The sequence below is a fragment of the Aquarana catesbeiana genome, linkage group LG05, assembly GCF_042186555.1.
Source record: "Aquarana catesbeiana isolate 2022-GZ linkage group LG05, ASM4218655v1, whole genome shotgun sequence".
Lineage (NCBI taxonomy): Eukaryota > Metazoa > Chordata > Amphibia > Anura > Ranidae > Aquarana > Aquarana catesbeiana.
This window is the reverse complement of record NC_133328.1, coordinates 424,095,017-424,118,878: the sequence shown is the minus strand read 5'-3', so window position 1 is coordinate 424,118,878 and position 23,862 is coordinate 424,095,017. Positions and strand designations below refer to the sequence as shown.

Below are 23,862 nucleotides of genomic sequence, written 5' to 3'. Positions count from 1 at the left end.
GATACAGCACTGTGCCACTTTAACTGACAATTGCACGGTCGTGCGACGTTGTACCCAAACAAAATTTATCTCCTTTTTTCCCCACAAATAGAGCTTTCTTTTGGTGGTATTTGATCACCTCTGCGGTTTTTATGCTTTTAATATTTGTATTAAGCTTGTTTTGCCTTACGTTTAGATTTACAAAAAAAAAATCAAAAGCTAGCTGTCATAAGCCATGCATCCCTCAATAACAAGTGGTTAAAGCGGATCATCACCCTAAAGTAAGTGTCCTTTCCCTCTCTCACAATTGGATATAAATGTATTATTTATTAAATTTATGCCATTTTCACATTTCCTGCCAGGGTGAGAAAGAGGTTTGTGTCCTCCCCTCTTCCCCCCACTGATGCTTCACTGAACTTCAGGTCCAGAGTGCTCCCTATGGTGCATCTGCGCATGCATGGATTTTGGCAAACATCTGTGCATGGGTGGGATTTTCTGTTCATGCCCAAAAACAGCAATTTAAGAAGTCCCAAACCTTTGCCGTCATTGCACATGCGCAGAAACTCTCCTGCACATGCACAGCTGTATGAACAATATAAAGATAGGCACTTCTCCTTGAAGGTAGTGATGTTAACACTCAAACACTGTAAATAATGGTAACAATCAACAACATACAGTGTCTTGAAAAAGCATTCATACCCTTTAACATTTTCTACATTTTGTCATGGTACAACTAAAAACGTAAATGTATTCTATTGGGATTTTATCTGATAGATCAACACAAAGTGGCACATGATTGTGAAGTGGAAGGAAAATGATAAAAAAAATCTGAAAAGTGTGGCGTGCATTTATATTCAGTCCCCTTTACTATGATACACCTAACTAAAACCTAGTGGAACCAATTGCCTTCAGAAGTCACCTAATTAGTAAATAGAGTCCACTTGTGTGTAATTTAATCTCAGCATAAATACAGCTGTTCTGTGAAGACCTCAGAGGTTTGTTCCAGAACCTTAGTGAACAGCATCATGAAGGCCAAGGAACACACCAGACAGGTCAGGGAAGTTGTGGAGAAGTTTAAAGCAGGGTTAGGTTATAAAAAAATATCCCAAACTTTGAACATCTCACGCAGCAATCAATCATACAGAAATGGAAAGCGTATGGCACAACTGCAAAGCTACCAAGACAGGGCTGTCCACCTAAATTGACAGGCCGGGCAAGGAGAGCATTAATCAGAGAAGCAGCCAAGAGGCTCATGGTAACTCTGGAGGAGCTGCAGAGATCCACAGCTCAGGTGGGAGAATCTGTCCATCAGACAACTGTTAGTTGTGCACTCCACAAATCTGGCCTTTATGGAAGAGTGGCAAGAAGAAAGCCATTGTTGAAAGAAAGCCATAAGAAGTCCCATTTGCAGTTTGTGAGTAGCCATATGAGGACACAGCAAACATTTGGAAGAAGGTGCTCTGGTCAGATGAGACCAAAACCAAACTTTGTGGCCTAAAAGCAAAACACTATGTGTGGCGGAAAACTAACACTTTGCATCACCCTAAAAACACCATCCCCACCGTGAAACATGGTGGTAGCAGCATCATGTTGTGGGGATGCTTTTCTTCAGCAGAAACAGGGAAGCTGGTCAGAGTTGATGGGAAGATGGATGGAGCCAAATACAGGGCAATCTTAGAAGAAAACCTGTTAGAATCTGAAAAAGACTTGAGACTAGGGCGGAGGGTCACCTTTCAGCAGGGCAACGACCCTAAATATACAGCCAGAGCTACAATGGAATAGTTTAGATCAAAGCATATTCATGTGTTAGAATGGCCCAGCCAAAGTCCAGACCTAAATCCAATTGAGGATCTGTGGCAGGACTTAAAAATTACTGTTCAGATGCTCCCCATCCAATCTGACAGAGCTTGAGCTATTTTGCAAAGAAGAATGGACATAAATTTCACTCTCTAGATGTGCAAAGCTGGTAGAGAAATATCCCAAAAGACTTGCAGCTGTAATTGCAGCGAAATGTGGTTCTAGAAAGTTTTGACTCGGTGGGGCTGAATACAAATGCATGCCACACTTTTCACATATTTATTTGAAAAAAAAATTGAAAACCTTTTGTCATTTTCCTTCCACTTCACAATTATGTGCCACTTTTGAGTTTGTCTATCACATAAAATACGTTTTTGGTTGTAACATGACAAAATGTGGAAAATGTCAAGAGGTATGAATACTTTTTTAAGGCACTGTATATCTATAAATTAAACAACTAAAAGTCCAAAGCCTATATAAATATTTTCCTGACCACCATGCCTTTAAGTGACCGTGAAAGATGTGCCATCCCTAATTCCAGCCAGGTGCTTTACCACGTGTGGTAAAAATGCTCACTCACCAAATATATCCGGCCATTAAAGGCCTTTCAAGCTTTACAGATAGGACCGGAAGTAGAGAAGGGATGGATCCAATACTACCATGCGCTCCTGTGCAATTTCTCTCTCATCGACGACAAAAGTCCACAAGCCCAATAAAGTAATGTTTTCATAGGGTAGTATATATATTAAAATGGGGAATCCTATAGATGCAAAAAATGTGCACACACATTTAGATGGTGCTTGAGATGCACCAACATAAACAGCTTTCAGTCAGTACTAGCTTCCTGAGGAAGCAAGTTGTGTGAAATGCATTGAGGCTGTGCCACTGTCATGATTTGCAGGTAGTCCTGCAGGGACGGAGGTCAAAGAGCAGAGCCACTAAAGGTGGGACAGAAAGTTCCTTTTTAAACATCCTTTTAGATTGTGCTTATTCAAACAGCATTGAAAATGTTTCAGTAGTACCATAGCAACTAACTACTTATTCAGGATAATTCAATAAATTTATAGTAACACTTTTATGGTGGTATGGCTATTTAAAATGTCTTGCACCAGATTAAAAAAATCCCTGCCACCCGTTTTGGTAGCTTTACCAACACTTGCAGTGCTTAGATTACAAAACTGGAGATAATTAAGACCAACTCTAAGTTGGCGTATAGAGACAAACAGACTCTACGTTGTGCAGCAGGTGGAATATTTGCCGCTGTTAACACCTCACCACCTGTCACTGGTTGTTAGGAGGCTTTCAGCTGTGAAAATGATAACTCCCTTAAAAGGATAGTTCACCTTTACAAAAAAACTGCCTATGTAGGTAAGGAGTGTTTGTAGATTAAAACAAATTGTGCAGCTCTGACTTAAAATGAATAATACCCTTGCTTTGAGTGTGGGCCATTTATATACCTTATGAAGCATGACTGGAATACTCCCAGGACATTGCCAAGGGAGACCTAGTCATCACGGCTCACCTCCACCATCACAGGAGTGAGCTCTCAAATGCTGGGCTCAGAGCTACTATATAAGAGGAGAGAAAATGGATGTGAGGGGGTTTGAATCACAAAATAGCTCATTCCTGTCATGGTGGAGATGAGCCGTGATGACTAGGCCTCACTTAGCAACATCCTGGGAGTACTTAGCAACACCCTGGGAGTATTCCAGTCAGACTTCATAAGGTATATAAATGGCCTACACCTATAGCAAGAGTATTATTCATCTTTAGTCAGAGCTGCACAGTTTGTTTTTATCTACAAATGCCCCTTATCTGCATAGGAAGTTTTGTGGTATATGTGAACTATCCCTTTAACAATCAGTGACAGGTTAAGTGGGTAGAGCCTGATGGGGAAGCTGAGACACTAGTTCCTCATCAGGTCTGCTCTCTCTTCGTGAATGACAGCAGGCAGTAAGTAGATTCTATAGCCAATAGCAGGCTGTTTATTTGCTACCGAGCCACCTACTGCCTGCTGTCAGCCTCAAGGGGAGCGGACCTCATGGGGAACTAGTGTCTGTGAATCCTATCAGGCTTTGCCTAACCAGTTTTAAAAATACTTGGCTGCTGCACTGTCTGTGTGACAGCTGCAGCAGCAGCAGGAGGGAGCTCAGCTGCCCTGAGGATGGAGTGTCTGTATGGTGTGTGCCCCAGGTTCTTTTACCCAGATAACAAGCAATTAAGCTGCAAGTTTGAAAAAGACTTGCTAAGCTGTTGCTAGACTTTCCAGGCTTCACAATTTTGTTGCACAATTGCAGCATATCTGCATTGCATGACTCCAGATCAACTTTCTTTGCAAACATTCTGCAAGTCTGCTGCAAGTTCTGGTTCAGTTATGTTGTACAATAGTCATCCCACCACAGGGGTCACTGTGAATTGCAGAGCTCTTGCTGTAGACACACCACTGTAATTTTGCTAGAGACTTGCCACGCAAATTTGCTACAAACTGGAAACGTGTCAACTAGAACTTGTGCTTCAAGTGCTCTGCAAGTGTACAACTTGCCAGTGAAAATGTGCAGCAAGTTAACAAGACTTACAATTTAACACAACACAAATTTTGTGGCAAGTTGTCCTTGCTATCTGGGTACCTGTTTGCAACAGGTATATGAGTTTGTCACCCACACCAACTTTTGTCATATAAAGACACATCAGCATTACTAAGAGTGTTTTAGACACTCTTTATGAATTCCCCTGATTGTCTATTGATCTGACTGCAATCTGGCCGCTATTCGTTACAGCACTTTGCTTGTATTTATTGCTTTTTGCAGTGCTTTCTTTAATAAATATTTTGTGTCCTTTGTAGGCATGTTTTATTTAACTAACTGCTATAATGTATTGGCCTTATATTGTGATAGTAATGTATATGTGTATTATAAAAGTAACTAAAAGTTTATGGTTTGCAGGACAGTTCTTACTTCTCCCTTTATTACCCTGAAATGTCTATGGTACATGCAAACACAGCATAAAACAGGAATGCATGCTTCATAAAAACGTAATATAGCTCAGCTGTATCTCGCTTGTTGCCCTGCATTATATAAAATCTGTTTTTTAGCTGGATGTTATTGGAGTAAAAATAAACTAATGAGAGACATTCTAGTAAAACACTGACTAAACATGAATTAATTGCCCAATATGTCCCTGCAAATAACCATTGAGAAGAGCTGGTAATTGGCACAGTTTAAAAGGTTTCATATCAATGAAGTCTCTTTAAGTGGAAGCCTAGTTTCTGAGCTGCTGAAGGCATTAGCACTAATTCAAAGAGGCTCTTGGGTATGAACACTTAATCAAGTTGACATTTTGTCTCGTATCTAAGAAATACAATTTGAGGTCTGAGAAAATAAAATTGTATGGCTCACTGTGACAAACAGCACCTGCTGCTCATAGATTAAGTAAACAACTTACTTAATTGACCATGATTTCTTAAAGATAACATGTATGATTTAGCTCTGAACACACTGCATTTCGCAAGATCATTATCAAATTGCTTGAAAAATAAAATACAATATAGTATATGTTAAATTAATTCTTAAACTTAAAGTATAACTTCAGGCAAATTTTTTTTTGAGTTTTGGACCCCTATCAGGTTTTTATTGTTGTCTGTGTCCCCGTTAGGAAGATTCATCCTCTTAGGAAGACTCATCCTTATCATTGAAAGAAAAAGAAGACAATCCCAAATATTGGGTTGTGCCTAGAAAAGTAATAGAGGGGAAATCTTTCAATGGGGACACTAGTTCTGGTGACCAGGGGGAGGTGTGTGTTTAGGGATTCCATTCATTTGTAGTGATTTCCTCTCACTTCCTGTTTTAGCTATGGGACAAGAAGTGAAGGTAAATCTTCCCAATAGGACATAGATGGCAAAAAAAAACTGACAGGAGCGGTTTTACCCTCCCTTACCCCTTCCAAAATGAAAAGAAAAAGTTTTGCCTATAGAACTGAGAGCTGAGAAGAACAATATAGTGCACAATAACAAACACCCATGTCTTTTACCCTCTTCAGGTTTATTCATCAAACAAAGAGCTTGGTTGCAAATCCGATTAGTTTGGCGCCTTGCCATTTACAGTGAACTTAGAGAAGCACATAATAGTATGCTTCAGGTTTTTAAAGATGACGTGGGTAGTAAACATATATGATACAGCACACCCTTTGGCAATCTGAAAACAGTATGAAAACACTGTGTTCTTGAGTAATTGATTGATTAGTTGATTGAATGAGTGACAGTAAAGGGAACATTTAATTAATCTTTGTTGCTTGACAGTAAGGTATTTTTTGCACCCTCTTTCAATCGTATATTTAACAGAGCATAAGGGGGGAAATAAGAGAAGTTCATTGTTGGAGTTTACACAAACTCTTTTAGCAAAAAGCCATATTCTGGTTTGTCCATTAGCCACGTGTAACTTCGATCTTTTATCTCTTCCTGCTGCCTACCTACAAACTTTGATAGCTGAAGCCTTGTTTCTTACTCTGAGCAAATATGGTATTGCCACGCAGTCACAGCATGTCTGATTCTGGATACAGAGGAGACAGGCCTACTATACTTTGTGTCCTCAGCACACACTCTGATGGTGCTGACACCTGCCTGGGATCTTATTGCCCTTTGCTACTAGTCCATCCCATCACTGAAGTCTACTTTAGTTCTGTTGGGTATGGCTGCATCGTATGCCCTTTCGGCTGATGTTTTTACTGCAGTTATGCTAGACTTTATGATTTATATCATCCAGGTATATGCTGACTCTGATCGTAGAGGCCACAATCAGGCCTCTGCAACCTCTTTTTCAGATTCTATATCTGATTTTACCATTTTATGTCTTAGCAGCTTCCAACCATCTGCCACAAGTGTTCTGTCTGATTCTGAGACACTCCAGTGAGCTTACTCCATAGGAGTCACAGTCTACTGATATTACTTCCAAATTAAAGGAGGCTATTTTGGCTCTTATTAATGCAGTGCTCACCACTCTTTAAATGGGAGGATCGGCCTGTTGCTTCTACCAGTGTTGTTTCCAGTCTTGGGTCCTTTAAAGTGGTAGTGGGTAATTTAAAAATTACAGTGGGTTTAGTCAGCGATTAATGTGATCTGAGCCGCACATACACAGCTCAGACCACATTTATGGTCCGACTATGTGCTGCGCAATGTGACTCTCGTGCGGGAATGATGTCACCCTGGCCCGGTCACTCAAGCGGCAGAAGTTACGAAACCCAAAAGGAAGACCAGGTGAAGATGGAAGTGCTGGGGACCCTGAAGAGCCCTGACAGTGCATTACTGAAGGGCTCTGTTTGTAGGTAAGTCTGTCATAATGTACTAGTATGCAGTGCATACTAGTACATTATGACTTAAACCCACAGAGGGACCATTTCTCTTATTTTGCTCTCGAGACTTTACTACTGCTTTAAAGTTTCTAGGGCCAGAAAGACTTTCCTTTTGCAACCCCCCCCCCCCTTTTTATCTCTTTCTCTACGGAGAATAAAAGCATCATGATAAGCGGTTTGCTCCCCTTAAGCTGTTTTACCTATTTAGGGAGGTTTTTTGCAAAAACCATTTATTCCTGCTATGAATCCGGTGATGTCTCACCTATTATTCCATTAAAAGATGCTCCTGTCTTTAGGGACCTAACCAATAAGCAGTTGGGAACTCTTTATAGAGTTATGTTGACTTTGGCAGTTCCTGCTCTTCACCTGGCTCCTGACTGTGACTTTACTTTATTAAACTATATCTGGTCACAATCCATCAAAAGAGATCTAACCACTGATGGTGTTGGTCCTTGTTTTTTGAATGTGTGAAGCAGCTGGCCATAGCTTTAAATTCTAGTTGTGATTCTAGTTGTGACTGAAGCCTTGTGTTTTATGTTAGTACAATTGTGTAGGACACTTTAATTGATGTTTTGGACTGTGGAACCTTTGTACAGGAAACACTTGATATGTATGGCCTTCTAGGGACATTGTCCCTTTAGACTCACTCTTGATACTTTTATCAGGGATACTACTTGTGGCAAGAGCAGCAATCTTCCTTGGCCAGCAGGAGACTGCTGCAGACAGATTGCTAGGTCTTCTCCCTCTCCCTCTCCCTTGGAGGAAGGAAAACTATCCCTGCTTTGCCAAAAAAAAAAAAAAATCTGTTTTGGCCATAGTTTTAATTTCTTTTTTTCCCAATTCAGATTATTATTGTTGTAATGTATATATTTTTAAGCCAGAACAGACACAAGCACATGTGGACAATCAAACAGCTTTTTTAAACCATCCTTTTAGGCTTAATGTACACGGGACATTTTTACAAACTCTCCTGAATGATTTAACTTGACAGATAATAACCCACGTTTAAACCGTCAGTTTTTGCCACATTACATGACGCGTTTAGCGGCATTTGTGTTTAGAAGCGTTTTTTTTTTTTTCAAAATAGTCAAAAATGAAAAACGCCTGTAAACGAAGCGCGGCTGAACTAGATACGTTTGGCGTCAAACGTCGGAAACTTCGGTGTCTGAACTCATTTTTTTGCCTTCAAGAAAAGCCTCTAAACACAACTGCCTCAAAACGACCTTAAACAAACCTGTACCTTATGTACACATAAGATAACATTGGATGAGTTCAGGGGCAGCTGAAAAAAGCATCCAACTGCCTCTGAACGTCCGTTTACCAGCAGAAGTGTACATGAGGCCTCAGCCATAATGTTTTCTGGGAAGTTGAAATTAATTCTTAAATATAATATATTGTAGCCCAACAAACACAATCGATGAGTGCTGTTCATTAATGCAGCCAACTCATAAAACTTGTATGAGATTCAGCTAGGGAATGCTAGCCATCAGTCTTTCTCACCTGTTTCTGCCTTGGAGACTAGAAAGGGTGACATTGAAGAGCAAATTAGCCAGAGAATGGTAGGTTATTTTGTTTACTGGTGAGTTTATTGTCTGCATTTTTTTCTGCATTCTGACCACTGCAGCATGAGCAAAGACTGAAAATATTGATCCAACACAAATAAGAAATGTTATGTACTGTATGTCCTTATGATTTTGTACTTAAACCACATGCCTGCTTTATACCTGACCCCAAAGAGTTATAGTTCTTTTCTAACATAAAAGAAGCCCGTGCTCCAATTATAAAAAAAAAAAAAAAAAAAAAACACTTTACTGAAGTAGGGATCGAGCAGAAGAGAAACACACTAGCATATTAGGTACCCACACAACCCCCTTATTACTTTAAAATGGTTCCCAAATTAGGGTTTTTTTTATGTCCCTTCTGCAGTAAGGTGTTCAGGTGGGCCTCCTTAAAGTGGTTGTAAACCTCAGACATAAATCTGAAGAAAGCACACATTTCTATAGTGTTAATTGCCTCTCTCTATCTGCATGAGTCACTTCTGACAAGTTTTCCTGACACCAAGAGCTGAAAAGGTGACATGAGACAGAGCTTCAGCTGGTTGACAGCTTCTACTCCTGTGCTGTATGAATGGGAAGAGAGGGTGTGTCCCTTTCCTCCAATCAGCACTTAGAGCTCTTGCACAGTGTGTAACTGAAGCTCCCCGCCCCCTGCTTTGTGAGTCTGTTAAAAATCCTTTTAGTCTTTGAGTTTTACAAGGATGTACAGGACACATGCCCGCAAATAAACAGCTTCAACTTATGTAGGAGGATTTTTTTTTCACGTCTGTGTATCACCTGAGGCCAGTCACTTCATTGGGTATAGGTAAGGGTTTACAATCACTTTAATGTTTTGTGTTAACAAGGTGCCTCTATATTCCAAGCTTCTACACACTGCCCAAGGGGGTATTATGACATTAATAGTACTTTAATGTATGCATGACAAGTTGGAAGCTTTAAATAGACTCTCACTTTTTTATTAGTTCTCAGAAAAATTCTCTTTTTTGTCAGTTACACTATATTGTCAAAAGTATTGGGACGCCTGCCTTTACATGCACATGAACTTTAATGGCACCCCAGTCTTAGTCCGTAGGGTTCAATATTGAGTTGGCCCACGCTTTGCAGCTATAACAGCTTCAACTCTTCTGGGAAGGCTGTCCACAAGGTTTAGGAGTTTGTCTATGGGAATGTTTGACCATTCTTCCAGAATTTGTGAGGTCAGACACTGATGTTGGACGAGAAGGCCTAGCTCGCAGTCTCCTCTCTAATTCATCCCAAAGGTGTTCTATCGGGTTTAGGTCAGGAGTCTGTGCAGGCCAGTCACGTTCCTCCACTCCAAACTCGCTCATCTATGGGCCTTGCTTTGTGCACTGGTCCAAATCATTTGGTGGAGGGGGAATTATGGTGTGGGTTTGTTTTTCAGGGGTTGGGCTTGGCCCCTTAGTTCCAGCAAAGGGAGCTCTTAAGGCGTCAGCATACCAAGACATTTCAGACAATTTTCTGCTCCCTACTTTGTGGGAACAGTTTGGGGATGGCCCCTTCCTGTTTCAACATGACTGCACACCAGGGCACAAACAAGGTCCATAGATGAGTGAGTTTGGGGTGGAAGAACTTGACTGGCCTGACCTCAACCTGATAGAACACCTTTGGGATGAATTCGAGTTGAAGCTGTTATAGCTGCAAAGGGTGGGCCAACTCAATATTGAATCCTCTGGAATAAGACTGGGATGTCATTAAAGTTTATGTGCGTGTAAAGGCAGGTGTCCCAGTACTTTTGACAAAATAGTGTATATCAACATGGTTATGCGGTTTGGAACATTATGCAGACATTAAAAAAAAAAATGTAGTCTGGTCAATAAACTATTCACACATGAATGACCAACTGGGCTGATAGGATGCACAGACAATGTTCAGTGCAGCCAGACACCACCTGAGGAAGAGGTAACCATTATCAGACATCTGTAATTAAAAGCCAATGAAACTATAATGTAAAAACCTTAGTAACATTGCAGAAAGGTATGTAAAAGGTTTTCTTTATTTTAGCTTATCGGAATTGATGTTTTTCAGAATTCAAAACACAGAAGACGGCTTCTCTTTTTTTGAGCTGAGTGTCTGCTTATCAGAATTGATTAATTGATTATATTCAGATTAAAACACAGCAGACTGCTTCTCTCTTCTGAATTGAGCGTATTGAGTGGCTACCCTGCTGTATTCTGAAAGCAGGAGGTCAGCCACTCAGCATTGATGCCAGTCAGAGAATGCTTTGAATTTGATAAATGAGTGCAAGGCATTCTATAATTGAATGAAGTAGAGAGGCAGGGTGGTGCCATCATGCCCTCCACACGGTGAAATCAGAGAATGTTTATTTAAAAAGTGCAAAGCTTTCTCTCAATGGCACCTGTGCCAAGTGTCTAACCCTCCTGTGTTTGCAATATAACAGGGCAGCCACTCAGACTAGGAGGCAAGTGGAGATCACTGGAGTAGCAGTGTCTACTTCAGTGATTTCCAACTTCCAGGGGCATTGGTATGGTTGATACACATTTACATTGGTCAAAGCTGAAACAATGTAACTATGTACAGTGCCTTGCAAAAGTATTCACCCCCCTTGGCATTTTTCATGTTTTTTTGCCTCACAACCTGGAATTAACATGGATTGTTTGAGGATTTGCATCATTTAACCACTTCTCGACCGGCGCACGCCGATGTACATCAGCAGAATGGCACGGCTGGGCAAATGGACTTACAGGTACGTCCATTTGAATTCCCCGCCGTGCCATTGCGTGCGTGCCGCCGGCGGCATGCACGCGCGTCAGCTGGGAGCTCCGTGAGTCGGGTCGCGGGTCCCGCGGACTCGATCGCCGCGGGGATACCCGCGATCGCCTCACGGAGAGGACGAACGTTCCGTTCTGCCTAGTGACAAGTGTCACTTATCACAGCTCCCTGTCATCAGGAGCTGTGATCAGCGTAGTGACACACACAGCCCATCCCCCTGACAGTTAGAATCACTCCCCTAGGACATACTTAACCCCTCCCTGCCCCCTAGTGGTTAACCCCTTCACTGCCAGTGTCATTTACACAGTAATCAGTGCATTTTTAATCGCACTGATCGCTGTATAAATGACAATGGTCCCAAAAATGTGTAAAAAATGTCCGACATGTCCGCCATAACGTCGCAGTCGCAATAAAAATCGCTGATCGCCGCCATTACTAATAAAAAAAAAAAAAAATATTAATAAAAATGGCATACAACTATCCCCTATTTTGTAAACGCTATAACTTTTGCGCAAACCAATCAATAAATGCTTATTGCGATTTTTTTTTTTTTTTACCAAAAATATGTAGAAGAATACGTATCGGCCTAAACTGAGGGAAAAAAAAAAATTTTTATATATTTTTGGGGGATATTTATTATAGCAAAATGTAAAAAATAATGCGTTTTTTTCAAAATTGTCGCTGTTATTTTGTTTATAGCGCAAAAAATAAAAATCGCAGAGGTGATCAAATACCACCAAAAGAAAGCTCTATTTGTGGGAAAAAAAGGACGTCAATTTTGTTTGAGAGCCACGTCGCACGATCGCGCAATTGTCAGTTAAAGCGAAGCAGTGCCGAATCGCAAAAAGTGCTTCGGTCAGGAAGGGGGTAAAATCTTCTGGAGCTGAAGCGGTTAATTTAGAGAACATGCCCACAACTTTGAAGATGTTTTTTTTTTTTTTTATTCTGAAGCAAACAACAAATAGGACAAAATAACAAAAACTCAATGTGCATAACTATTCACCCCCCTAAAGTCAATACTCTGTAGAGTCACCTTTTGTGGCTATCACAGCTCCAAGTTGCTTTGGATAAGTCTCTATGAGCTTGCCATATCTTACCACTGGGATTTTTGCCCATTCCTCCTTGCAAAACTGCTCCAGCTCCTTCAAGTTAGATGGTTTGCGCTTGTGAACAGCAATCTTTAAGTCTGGCCACAGATTAGCTATTGGATTGTGGTCTGGGCTTTGACTAGGCCATTCCAACACATTTACATGTTTCCCCTTAAACCACTCAAGTGTTGCTTTAGCAGTGTGTTTGGGGTTATTGTCATGCTGGAAGGTGAACCTCCGTTCTAGCCTCAAATCACACACAGAGTGGTACAGGTTTTGTTCAAGAATATCCCTGTATTTAGCACCATCCATCTTTCCCTCAAGTCTGACCAGTTTCCCAGTCCTGACTGCTTAAAAACATTCCCATAGCATGATGCTGCCACCACCATGTTTCACTGTGGGGATGGTGTTCTTTGGGTGATGTGATGTGTTTGTGCCAGACATAGCGTTTTCTTTGATGGCCAAAAAGTTAAATTTTAGTCTCATCAGACCAGAGCACCTTCCTCCATACACTTTGTGAGTCTCCCACATGCCTTTGCGCAAACTCAAAACGTGCCATTTTGTTTTTTGCTGAAAGTAATGGCTTTCTTCTGGCCAGTCTGCCATAAAGCCCAACTCTATGGAGTTTTATTGTCGTCCTATGTACAGATAATCCAGTGTCTGCTGTGGAACTCTGCAGCTCCTCCAAGGTTACCTTAGGTCTCTGTGCTGCCTCTCTGATTAACGCCCTCCTTGCCCGGTCCATGAGTTCTGGTGTGCGGCCGTCTCTTGGCAGGTTTGCTGTTGTGCCATGTTCTTTCCGTTTGGTGCTCCTAGGGATCGTCAAAGATTTGGATATTTTTTTTATAACCTAACCCTGACTTGTACTTCTCAACAACATTGTCCCTTACTTGTTTGGAGAGTTCCTTGATCTTCATGGCAGTGTTTGGTTAGCGGTGCCTCTTGCTTAGGTGTTGCAGCCTCTGGGGCCTTTCAAAAAGGTGTGCATATGTAATGACAGATCATGTGACACTTAGATTGCACACAGGTGGACATCATTTCACTAATTATGTGACTTGATAATTGGTTACACCAGAGCTTTTTATGGGCTTCATAACAAAGGGGGTCAATACATACGCACATGCCAATTATCATTTTTTTATTTCTGAAACATAGTTTTATGTATATATTTTTCTAATTTTACTTCACCAACTTAGACTATTGTGTTCTGATCCATCACATATAATTCAGATTAGAAAAACATTGAACTGAAGGCTGTAATGTAACAAAATAGGTAGAAAGCCAAGGGGGGTGAATACTTTTGCAAGGCACTGTATATAATATCCATACCTGAAATTCCTTTTTTAAATGCACGGTATACTTAGAACAATCCATTGACTTGTACAGGGTGCTCTACAGGTCCAGGTTTATGCAGCATCTTCAGGTGGGAGCCAGCCTGAGGACCCCCTAGGGAATTTGTCAGAGGCGCAAAGTTTTCTGTTAAGGGGTGTTTTCCTTGGGGATATTCAAAACACTTCATTAGTGAGTACAAGGTTGATCCCCTGTTTCCCTCTCTGCGGTTTCTATGAACTGGGGTTGCTGCAACACCTCTTTGAGACTGTGTAACATGCACTTGAGGGAGGGCTGTGTTACTTTATATCAATGCAATTCTCCTTTACTTTGGTGTAGTTACATTACTGGCAGGTGGTAACATTGCTCCTTAATGGGGACCACAACACTTCCTGTATGCGTGTGAACCTCCTTCAGGCCTCTTCCTATCTAGAAACAGCAAGGGTCGGCAACTTCCTATGGTCCTCCTGGCGACAGTTTTAAAATCGTTGACACAACCTGGGATTGTTCCTCTTGCTCTACTGAGTTTGCATTAGTCTTCCCCTTGGTGGTATTCTCACTGTGGAAGTTGCATGGCAAACCTCAAATGCGGGGGGTGGTTCTAGCCTACACCCTAATGATTGTAAGGTATCAGTGGGCATTCCTCCTTTCAGACCTGATGCTGGAGGCTTTGTTTCCTGTTGGAGTCCTCACCATATTCAAAGCTCTTCCCTGGAATTTTCATGAAGTAACCACCTCAAAGGTAACTAGTTTGCTTTTTCTCAAGAGTTCCGAACCTGAGCATGCCTTGCTGATGCATTCTCATTTATACCTTATATGGTACAGGGAATAGCCCAATCCAAACAAGATCCACCCCTCCTTGGAAGCCAGTTAGCACTGTAAGTTCCTCTAGGCAGCCCTCTTGTGTTCAATAACCTTTGGTTAGATTAATGGGGCCTGTTGGCGTGTTGGTTTTTTTTTTTTTCGTTTTGCACAACCCTCAGTTACATTGCTTTTGGATGTCCCTATGTCTCTGACTCTTCCTGTGTTTTACTGTGATTTCAAAGACTGGATTTTTGGCTTACCACATGCCCCAGTCCCTTTTTACTTTTTTTTATTTTTTGTGGTCCACTCTGGTTATTACCTGCTACAAACTGAGGCAGGCTGGGAGTGTAAGAGGGTATGCTGGGCTAACACTGGTAGTGGTTCACATTAATTTGTCCACTTTTTGTAGCATAATGTGGCAGTGCTGGCACTCTTCTTGTTTGAAAACATTAAAGCCTGACGTGGAGATATGTTGAGTGCAGGGATTGTGGTGTGAAAAAACCCTCAATTACAAAGAAGCATTTAAATGCAATTTAAATGCAATTTGTTTTAAGCTGGGTACACGCAGGCCAAATATCAGCTGGTTCAACAGAAACCAGCCAACATTCGGCCAGTATGTAAAGCAGCCTGGCTGCCTAATGTCTGGCTTCTGTCGAACAAGTATGCTGGAAAACCAGCAGCCAACTGGCCTCTGATCAGCGCTCACAAGCGGTATTCAGTGTTTCCTGGCTGGGGGCAGTCTCCCCATCAGAACACAATAGCACAGTGGTGGAGATTGCTGTACTAGCATCACTTTTGTTAGTACAGCAATCTGCCAGGTTTTTTTTTTTTTTTTCGATTAGTTCGCTGGATTGAATTAAAGAAAACGAATAGTGTGTACTACACTTTAGATACAAATTTTCTTGTCTCAGAGCTGAATGTTTAAATTATATTTGATTTCTCAACAGAGCCAACAATTCTCTGGCATTCTATCTGATAACAGCTTATCTGGACAAAGTGGAACTGGCAATCAACAGGTCATATTGGTTAGTCATGGAGGACAGCCTTCCAGCAACACTAGTGATCTCAATTACCAGGTACTTTGCTGTCTCTTTAAAATAACAGAAATATATATATATATATATATATATATATATATATATATATATGTGTGTACTTAGAATGTGTCCTTATCCTTAGAATGTGTTATGTATTTTACAAGCAGCATGACAAAAATGTCCATTGTTTTCTTTTATATAGAGGAAAGCCATGCAGGGAGCAAAATTGTATTCAGAATCTCAAAGGGAGAGGATCTGTCAAACAAAATGTGGACAGAATCAGGAACTTATCTAGGGCAAATACAGCTACCGTTCATTTAACAAAGGATTTGCAGGAGGTTTTGTTTACATTTGCGTGTACTTGTAACATCTGCGCCAGTAATTCTGGACAGCTGACTGACAGTTTTGCAAACATTTATTTAAAATTTATAATTTTAGTTGCAAGGTTTCTTCACTTACAACACACAGACACCTAAGAAGTAGTTATGTTTTATGTCAGCACAGAGTTGCTTTTAAGAAAGATGTGGATTTATTGTGATCTTATAGAAAATCTTCAGCGTGTACTGTATGACCAAATAAGATGCATCCCACTTTATGCTTACTGGCATCCCACTATGTTCATTAGGTAGCTGGTTCCTTGGTGGTATATGATTACCTTTAACCACTTGCCGACCACCAACAGAACATTTACTGCTGGTGGGTGGCTCTCCCAGGCACTGCAATGTGCCTGTATGTGGTGGTGTACAAGCACAGAGATTCTGGCCTATATTTTTAATGACAAAATGTAGTCCTTCTCCAATGTTCTTTTTGGACAGCAAAAGTGTCTTCCTGCCACACCTCCCATGCTAATTAAATTGGTGCAATCTCTTCCTGAGTGTAGATGCATGCAGTTTGACCATAACTGTTGCAAGAGTTACACATTCAACAATTAAAGCGGTATTAATGCTGTAGTAAACCGCACCAATTTTTTATTTTTTTTTAACCCTTGAAGGTAAAGGCATAATGTGCTAGTATGCATTGCATACTAGCACATTATGAAATACTCACCTTAGAACGATGCCCTCCAGCAGCGTGCTGTCACCGCTGAGAGGGCTTCTATCTTCACCCGCTCTTCCTTCCGGGTTCGTGTGCTCTGGCCGTCTGATTAGTCGCGCCGCCATGAAGTCACTCCTGCGCATGCGTGCAGGAGTCACAGGCCGCGGCATGGGGCTCTAAAGGGACAGCACCAGTATGCCTTCCCTTCAGAGCGCATGCACCAGTGACATCACAGGCTGCATGCAGTGTGAATATCTCCTAAACAGTGCAGGTTTAGGAGATATTCACGGTACCTACAGGTAAGCCTTATTATAGTGCAAAAAATTATAAAAGTGCAAACAAAGAGTTTACTTGCACTTAAAACCCAAAACAAAAATGTAATTTATTGCAGCTTACCAATACTTTGATGTGGTGGTTGCATTATGCCCTGTACACACGATAGGATTTTCCGACAACAAAATCCATGTTTTTTTTCAACGGATGTTGGCTCAAACTTGTCTTGCATACACACAATCTTGTCGGTTATTCCAAACGTCAAGAACGCGGTGACATAGAACACATACGACGAGCTGAGAAAAATGAAGTTCAATAGCCAGTGCGGCTCTTCTGCTTGATTTCGAGCATGCGTGGAACTTTGTGCGTCGGAATTGTGTACAAATGATCAGAATTTACGACAACAGATTTTGTTGTCGGAAAATTTGAGAACCAGCTCTGAAATTTTGTGTGACGGAAATTCCGATGGAAAATGTCCGATGGATCCTACACACAGTCAGAATTTCCGACAACAAGCTCCCATAGAACATTTTCCGTCTGAAAATCCTATTGTGTGTACGGGGCATACGTTTTCTTCTTTAGGCTTTTTTTCCCTTTATTTCACCTGGTAATCCAGCCAGCAACACACTTCCTATCTTAGGGTGTCTACATTCTGGATGAAATAGTAAAGCAGAGACCTTTGGATAGGCGCTTTGTCAGTGTGGGGGAAAGGTTGTGTTAAACTAGCAGATTTAGATGGACTTGACTAACAAATTGAAGCTGAACTCCAACCAACACTTTCTCCTTTTGGGATAAAGGTTTCACATAAGGGTCCTTTCACACTGGGGCGGTTTGCAGGCGCTATTGCGCTAATAATAGTGCCTGCAAACTGACCCGAAAGTGCCGCTGCTTTAATTCCAGTGTGAAAGCCCCGAGGGCTTTCACACTGGAGCGGTGCGCTGGCAGGACGGGAAAAAAAGTCCTGCCAGCAGCATCTTCGGAGCGGTGAAGGAGCGGAGTGTATACCGCTCCTGCCCATTGAAATCAGTGGGACGGCGCGGCTATACCGCCGGCAAAGCGCCTCTGCCGAGGTGCTTTGCGGTGGTTTTAACCCCTTCTCGGCCGCTAGCAGGGGGGGTAAAACCGCCCCGCTAGGGGCCCAATACCGACGGTAAAGCCCCCGCCCCAGTGTGAAAGGGGCCTAACATGAATAAAATCTGACCATTGTAAGTACTCCTGTCAGCGGTTGGTAAATGGTGTGTCTCCACCCTCGAACTGCTACTTTGTCTGGACAGCTTTGTCTATTAACCACTTAAGGACCAGCCTCGTTTTGGATTTTAGGTGTTTACATGTTTAAAACAGGTTTTTTTGCTAGAAAATTACTTAGAACCCCCAAACATTATATATGGTTTTTCTTCTAACACCCTAGAGAATAAAATGGCGGTCGTTGCAATACTTTTTTTTTGCACCGTATTTGCGCAGCAGTCTTAAAAGCGCACTTTTTTTCGAAAAAAATTCACTTTTTTGAAAAAAAAAATAACAGTAAAGTTAGCCCAATTTTTTTTTATATTGTGAAATATAATGTTACGCCAAGTAAATTGATACCCAACATGTCACGCTTGAAAATTGCGCCCGCTCGTGGAATGGCGTCAAACTTTTACCCTCAAAAATCTCCATAGGCGACGTTTAAAAAATTCTACAGGTTGCATATATTGTGGTACAGAGAAGGTGTAGGGCTAGAATTATTGCTCTTGCTCTACCGGTCGCGGCGATACCTCACGTGTGGTTTGTCCACCGTTTTTATATGTGGGCGCTACTGGCGTATGTGTTCGCTTCTGCGCGCAAGCTCGTCGGAACGGGGGGGTTTTTAAAAAAAAATTTTTTTTATTTTTATTGTTTATTTTACAATATTTTATTTATTTTTACACTGTTTAAAAAAAAAAATCACTTGTAATAGAAAAAAGCATGACAGGACCTCTTAAATATGAGATCTGGGGTCAAAAAGACCTCAGATTTCATATTTACACTAAAATGCAATAAAAAAAAAAAGTAATTTAAAAAAAATGACATTTGAAAAAATGTGCCTTTAAGAGGCGTGGACGGAAGTGATGTTTTGACGTCGCTTCTGCCCAGCAGTGTCATGGAGATGAGTGGGCGCCATCTTAGCCTCACTCGTCTCCAGGCACAGGACGGAGACAGATTTGATAACCTCCGCCGCTACCGACGGCTCCGGTAAGTGGCGGAGGGCACTGGATCGCGGCGGGAGGGGGGGCCCTCTCCCGCCACCGATAAATGTGATCTCACGGCGAATCCGCCGCAGGGACCACTTTTATCTGAAAGCCGGCTGCCGCACGAAAACGGGGATTCCAGGGTTATGGCAGTTAGCTGCTGCCATAACAACGATATCCCCGTTCAAAGTTTGGACGTACATCGTCATGCGGCGGTCAGTAAGTTTTTAAAGCAAGTTGAAAAATAACACTTTCTGGCTGGATAACCAGGTGAAAAAAGCCTTAAAAAGAAAACTAATGCAACCACCACATGTCAAATTTTAGTGAGTTGCAATTTAATACGTTTTTGTGTTTTTTCTTGGATCTAATAGTGCTAAGTCAGTGAGCCAATGAGGCGAGAGGGGGCGGGGTGGGGACGAGCCACGGCTCCGTGTCTGCATGGAAACACAGAGCAGCGGCTCAGCTCGCGTGCCCCATAGCAAGCTGCTTGCTGTGGGGGCACTCGGCAGGAGGGAGGGGCCAGGACCGCTCGCAAGGGGCTTGAGAAGAGGAGGATCTGGGCTACTCTGTGCAAAACCACTGTACAGAGCAGGTAAGTATAACAAGTTTTGGCGTTCTTGGAGATTTCTTTTCGCATCAAACTGTCAAGTCTTGGGCTGATTTTGGTTTTCTTTTTAAATCCTTTGCCAGACTAATAGGCAACCAAAACCTTCTTTCTGAGGGCCTTAGACAGTTCTTTATCTTGGCATGATGATACTGCACACCTCAGTAGCAAAGAGAACACCTGACCCGAGATGTCGAAGGTTTAAATAACACAGGTTCTGCCTATATACTGTATAAGGAGGTTCTAATTATTGGCACCTAATTTGGAATACCCGTTTTAAGTTTATTTATTTTAAAGGGTGGCAAATGTAACATATTTACTTTGTCCATGTGATAAAGTTCCATTTTAATTAACTTTGTTTATGAAAATGAATATACAATGTCATAAAATGTGTGATTTGTTCAAGTACATCGCTGATATCTGCATGTGCTGTTTGAATGAAGATCTAACGTTTGCCTAATCAAATTTTGGAAAAGTCAACAATTTCATTGAGGTGTTTTTCACATGACTGGACATTTAGTCTCTGGACACCTTACCTGTCGAGTGTCTGTAACATCCTGTCATTCATTCTGCAACTTCTGCTAAGTCACTACGGTGTCTCTATCTTTGTGTTCTGATACCAAGCGTGTGAGATTGTAGACAAGGTGGTTTCACATTCTGACTTCCCCCATCTTTAGTTTTCTGAGGTGGCAATTTGTACAACACACAATTATGTGAATAGGCTGCATGGGTAACCAGAAGAACAGAGAAAACTGAGAATATAGCTGCAGTGAATTTAAAAAAAATCAGGTTACCTGTAATCTATGGGGACAGAAATATTAGAATTCACATTGCTGACTTGTTTTTAAAAATTAAATATCAGGAACTGAAGGATCCAAGACTGTCATCCTGATCCCATTAATGGGATTGGAGTAAGGCCTTGTTTTACTTCTCTGGCTTTATGCATGTTAATTCAGTGAATAGTGAAACCTGTGTAGCGCTAGTAGATTTTTAATCTACCGCTTATATGTAAATTTAGTGAGCCATCTGTTCTGTACATATTTCAGATTTAATCTATAGTTAGCTTCTGTTCCAACCTTGGTTGTGTTGCATGCAGTTCCAATCCGTCGCCTGTAGATGTCGGTGTCACTACAGACCGGAGCTGGAAAGCAGCAGACTGAGGTGTATTGAGTGCTCTTCTTTCTCAGAAGTAACTCGACAGAGGCAGACGCCATATTTCTGGGTCTTTTCGTTCCGCCTGCTGGCCCTCCTGGCCGACAGGTATGTGTTAGGAGTCCTACCTCGTGGTCCTCCAGCCCGAAGGACTGCGATGCTGCAGCGTGTGGGTGGGCCCAGAAGTTTGTCTGGGGCCTACTACAACTGCTGCGGAGATGGTCCTGTGCTGTCTGTCATGCGGGAAGAAGCTGGACAATTGAGAAGAATCCAGGGGAGGACCCGTCATGGAAAGATCATGCGGAGCGCTGGTCTGGAGAGGGGCCTGGTAACTCGATTGGAGGACGCATCTTAAGTTAACCTACCACATAGTACTGCCGGGTCGGCTTAAAGGTTCTGGTACTGTGTTGCTGTTCACTGAAAACTACTACATCCTGTGGCAGTTTTGTTTCACTCAAGTCTGTGGCAGAGACTTTCTGTTCATGCTGCGTACCGGCTGCTAGGTCAGTGAGAGAGACCTATCCGGGCGAGCAAAGATTCAATCCTGAACCGAAGATATATTCATCCCTGAGATTTCAATTCCTTAGTACTACACCAAGAAAAGGTGTTTGAACTTCCCTGCAACTCTTCTTCTACCTCTTTCCTGCTACTTCTTCCAGTTATCTCCCATTAAAGCATTGGAAAAGTACTAAAGTGACTGGTGCCTACATTGTTAGATGATAAGTTCAACGTGGACTCTAAATCTGGTATTGGTGAAACTACAGGTAAAAAGGTGACGGAAACAGCCCGCTTTAAATCAGCAGCTCCACCGTGAGTTATTGCTACACCTGAATAATGATAGAAAAATGATCATGATAAATACAGCTTTCAAGCTTGTTCCTTTAAAAGCTAAATAGCAATGACAGCTTCCATGTTTCTCACCAAACATGTTTGCTTTAAGTCTTTCACACTGAGGCAGTTTTCAGGTGCTTTAGCGCTAGAAATAGCTTCTGTAAAGAGCCTGAAAAGCGCCTCCCATTCATTGCAGTGTGTCTTTTCACACTGGGACCATGTGCTTGCAGGACGTTACGAAAAGTCCTGCAAGCAGCGTCTTTAGGGGGGTTTGGGAGCACTGTAAATGGCACTCCCAAAACGCCCTGCCCAATGCAATGAATGGGCAGTGCTTTGATAGCGCAGCAAAGCGGGACTTTTTACTTTTTTTTTTTTTTATTGGTGAAAAGCCCCGCTAAAACAGCGCTAAAGTGACGCAAAAATGAGCGGCGCTTTAGTTCTAATGGCCGGGCGCTGCCAGTGGGAAAATAGTATAAAGGTAAATAGCAGGTGTAGTATTTTGTGGATAGCCATAGCAATTCAGTGATTTGCATAAGTATTGCTGATCCAACAGAGCAAATACATTTAAAGACAGTGTTAAGCAGTATTGTCTATGTAAATTAAGAAAAGCTTATTTTACAGAACAATATGCAAAATTACATTTCTAAAAGATTTTCATTTCATTTTTTCCGAACTGTATTTGGTTTAAATCAGGACTCAGAATTTCTAGCCAGGCCTTAAGAGTTACTCGCCACCAGTTGCCCCACCCAACCCCTACCTTGCCCTGTCCCTTATTCCGCCCCTAAACACGCCCTCATAAATTATCCTATTTTATCCTTATTTTATTTATCACAGTCTTGCCAATTGCTGGTATTGGCTTTTTTTTTTTTTTCAGTGTAATAAATACAAATTATACTGAGGGCAAACAGGGCAGCCATCAGAAATTTTGGGGCTCCTTACACAGCTTTAGGCCTGTAGGGTTTTCCCAATTTAAAAAAAAAATTTCCACAGACCAAACAGACTATCTGAGCATTCCAGTCCTGCATAATTTGTATCGATACTTTGGTCTTGAGAATTTCCCTGGAAGGAATACTTCATGTTATTTTAGTTACAGTGCCTTGAAAAAGTATTCATACCCTTTAAAATTTTCCACATTTTGTTACAACTAAAAACTGTATTTTATTGGGATTTTATGTGATAGACCAACACAAAGTTGCACATAATTGTGAAATGGAAGGAAAATGATAAATGGTTTTCAACATTTTTTACAAATATATATTTTACAACATGATGCTGCCACCACCATTTTTCATGGTGAGGATGGTGTGTTCAGGGTGATGTGCAGTGTTAGTTTTCTGCCACACATAGCGTTTTGCTTTTAGGTCAAGAAGTTCAATTTTGGTCTCATCTGACCAGAGCACCTTCTTCCACATGTTTGCTGTGTCCCCCACATGGCTTCTCACAAACTGCAAACGGGACTTCTTATGGCTTTCTGTCAACAATGTCTTTCTTCTTGCCACTCTTCTATAAAGGCCAGATTTGTGAAGTGCACAACTAATAGTTGTCCCGTGGACAGATTATGTGCCACTTTGTTTTGGTCTATCACATAAAATACCAATAAAATAAATTTACGTTTTTGGTAACATTACAAAATGTGTAAAATTTCAATGGGTATGAATACTTTATCAAGGCACTGAATGTATCAGGAGCATGTTATGTCACATTTTAATAAGGGTTTACAAGCTCCCAGGTTGAGTTACAGCAAGGGTTGGCAACCTGCTCATTGTGATCTACACGCCGATTGGGTAGGTGACTGGTGGATCGCAATCCTTCTTTGGTGACCCCTGGAACTTGGATATGAGGTGAGGCAGGGGCAGCATTTACTGGTACCGATCCTCTTTTCTCCTGCAACCGCTGAATGGCTGCAGGAGGAAAGGGGATCGGTTTTAGTAAATGCCACCCCTCCTGTCCCTGTTCTTCTTCTTTCAGCTCCCCGGTGCCCCGTGTGCTCCCCGCGTCCCACCCTTCGTTAGCGCTGCCGGCTTCCCTCCTCATCCACCCTGCTGGATGCTGCAGGGGATGTTTCAGGATGGAGAG

At 41.8% G+C, this 23,862-nt stretch overlaps 1 protein-coding gene across 2 annotated transcripts in view; it reads left to right on the top strand.

Annotated features, from left to right (window-relative positions):
- Positions 1-23,862, top strand: part of ZNF236 (zinc finger protein 236) — a 461,432-nt gene that overhangs the window by 366,768 nt on the left and 70,802 nt on the right. For both annotated transcript variants that reach the window (XM_073631228.1, XM_073631227.1), the window contains exon 29: positions 15,595-15,723. In XM_073631228.1, coding sequence (XP_073487329.1) covers positions 15,595-15,723 — 129 coding nt within the window. The remainder of the gene's footprint in view (positions 1-15,594; positions 15,724-23,862) is intronic.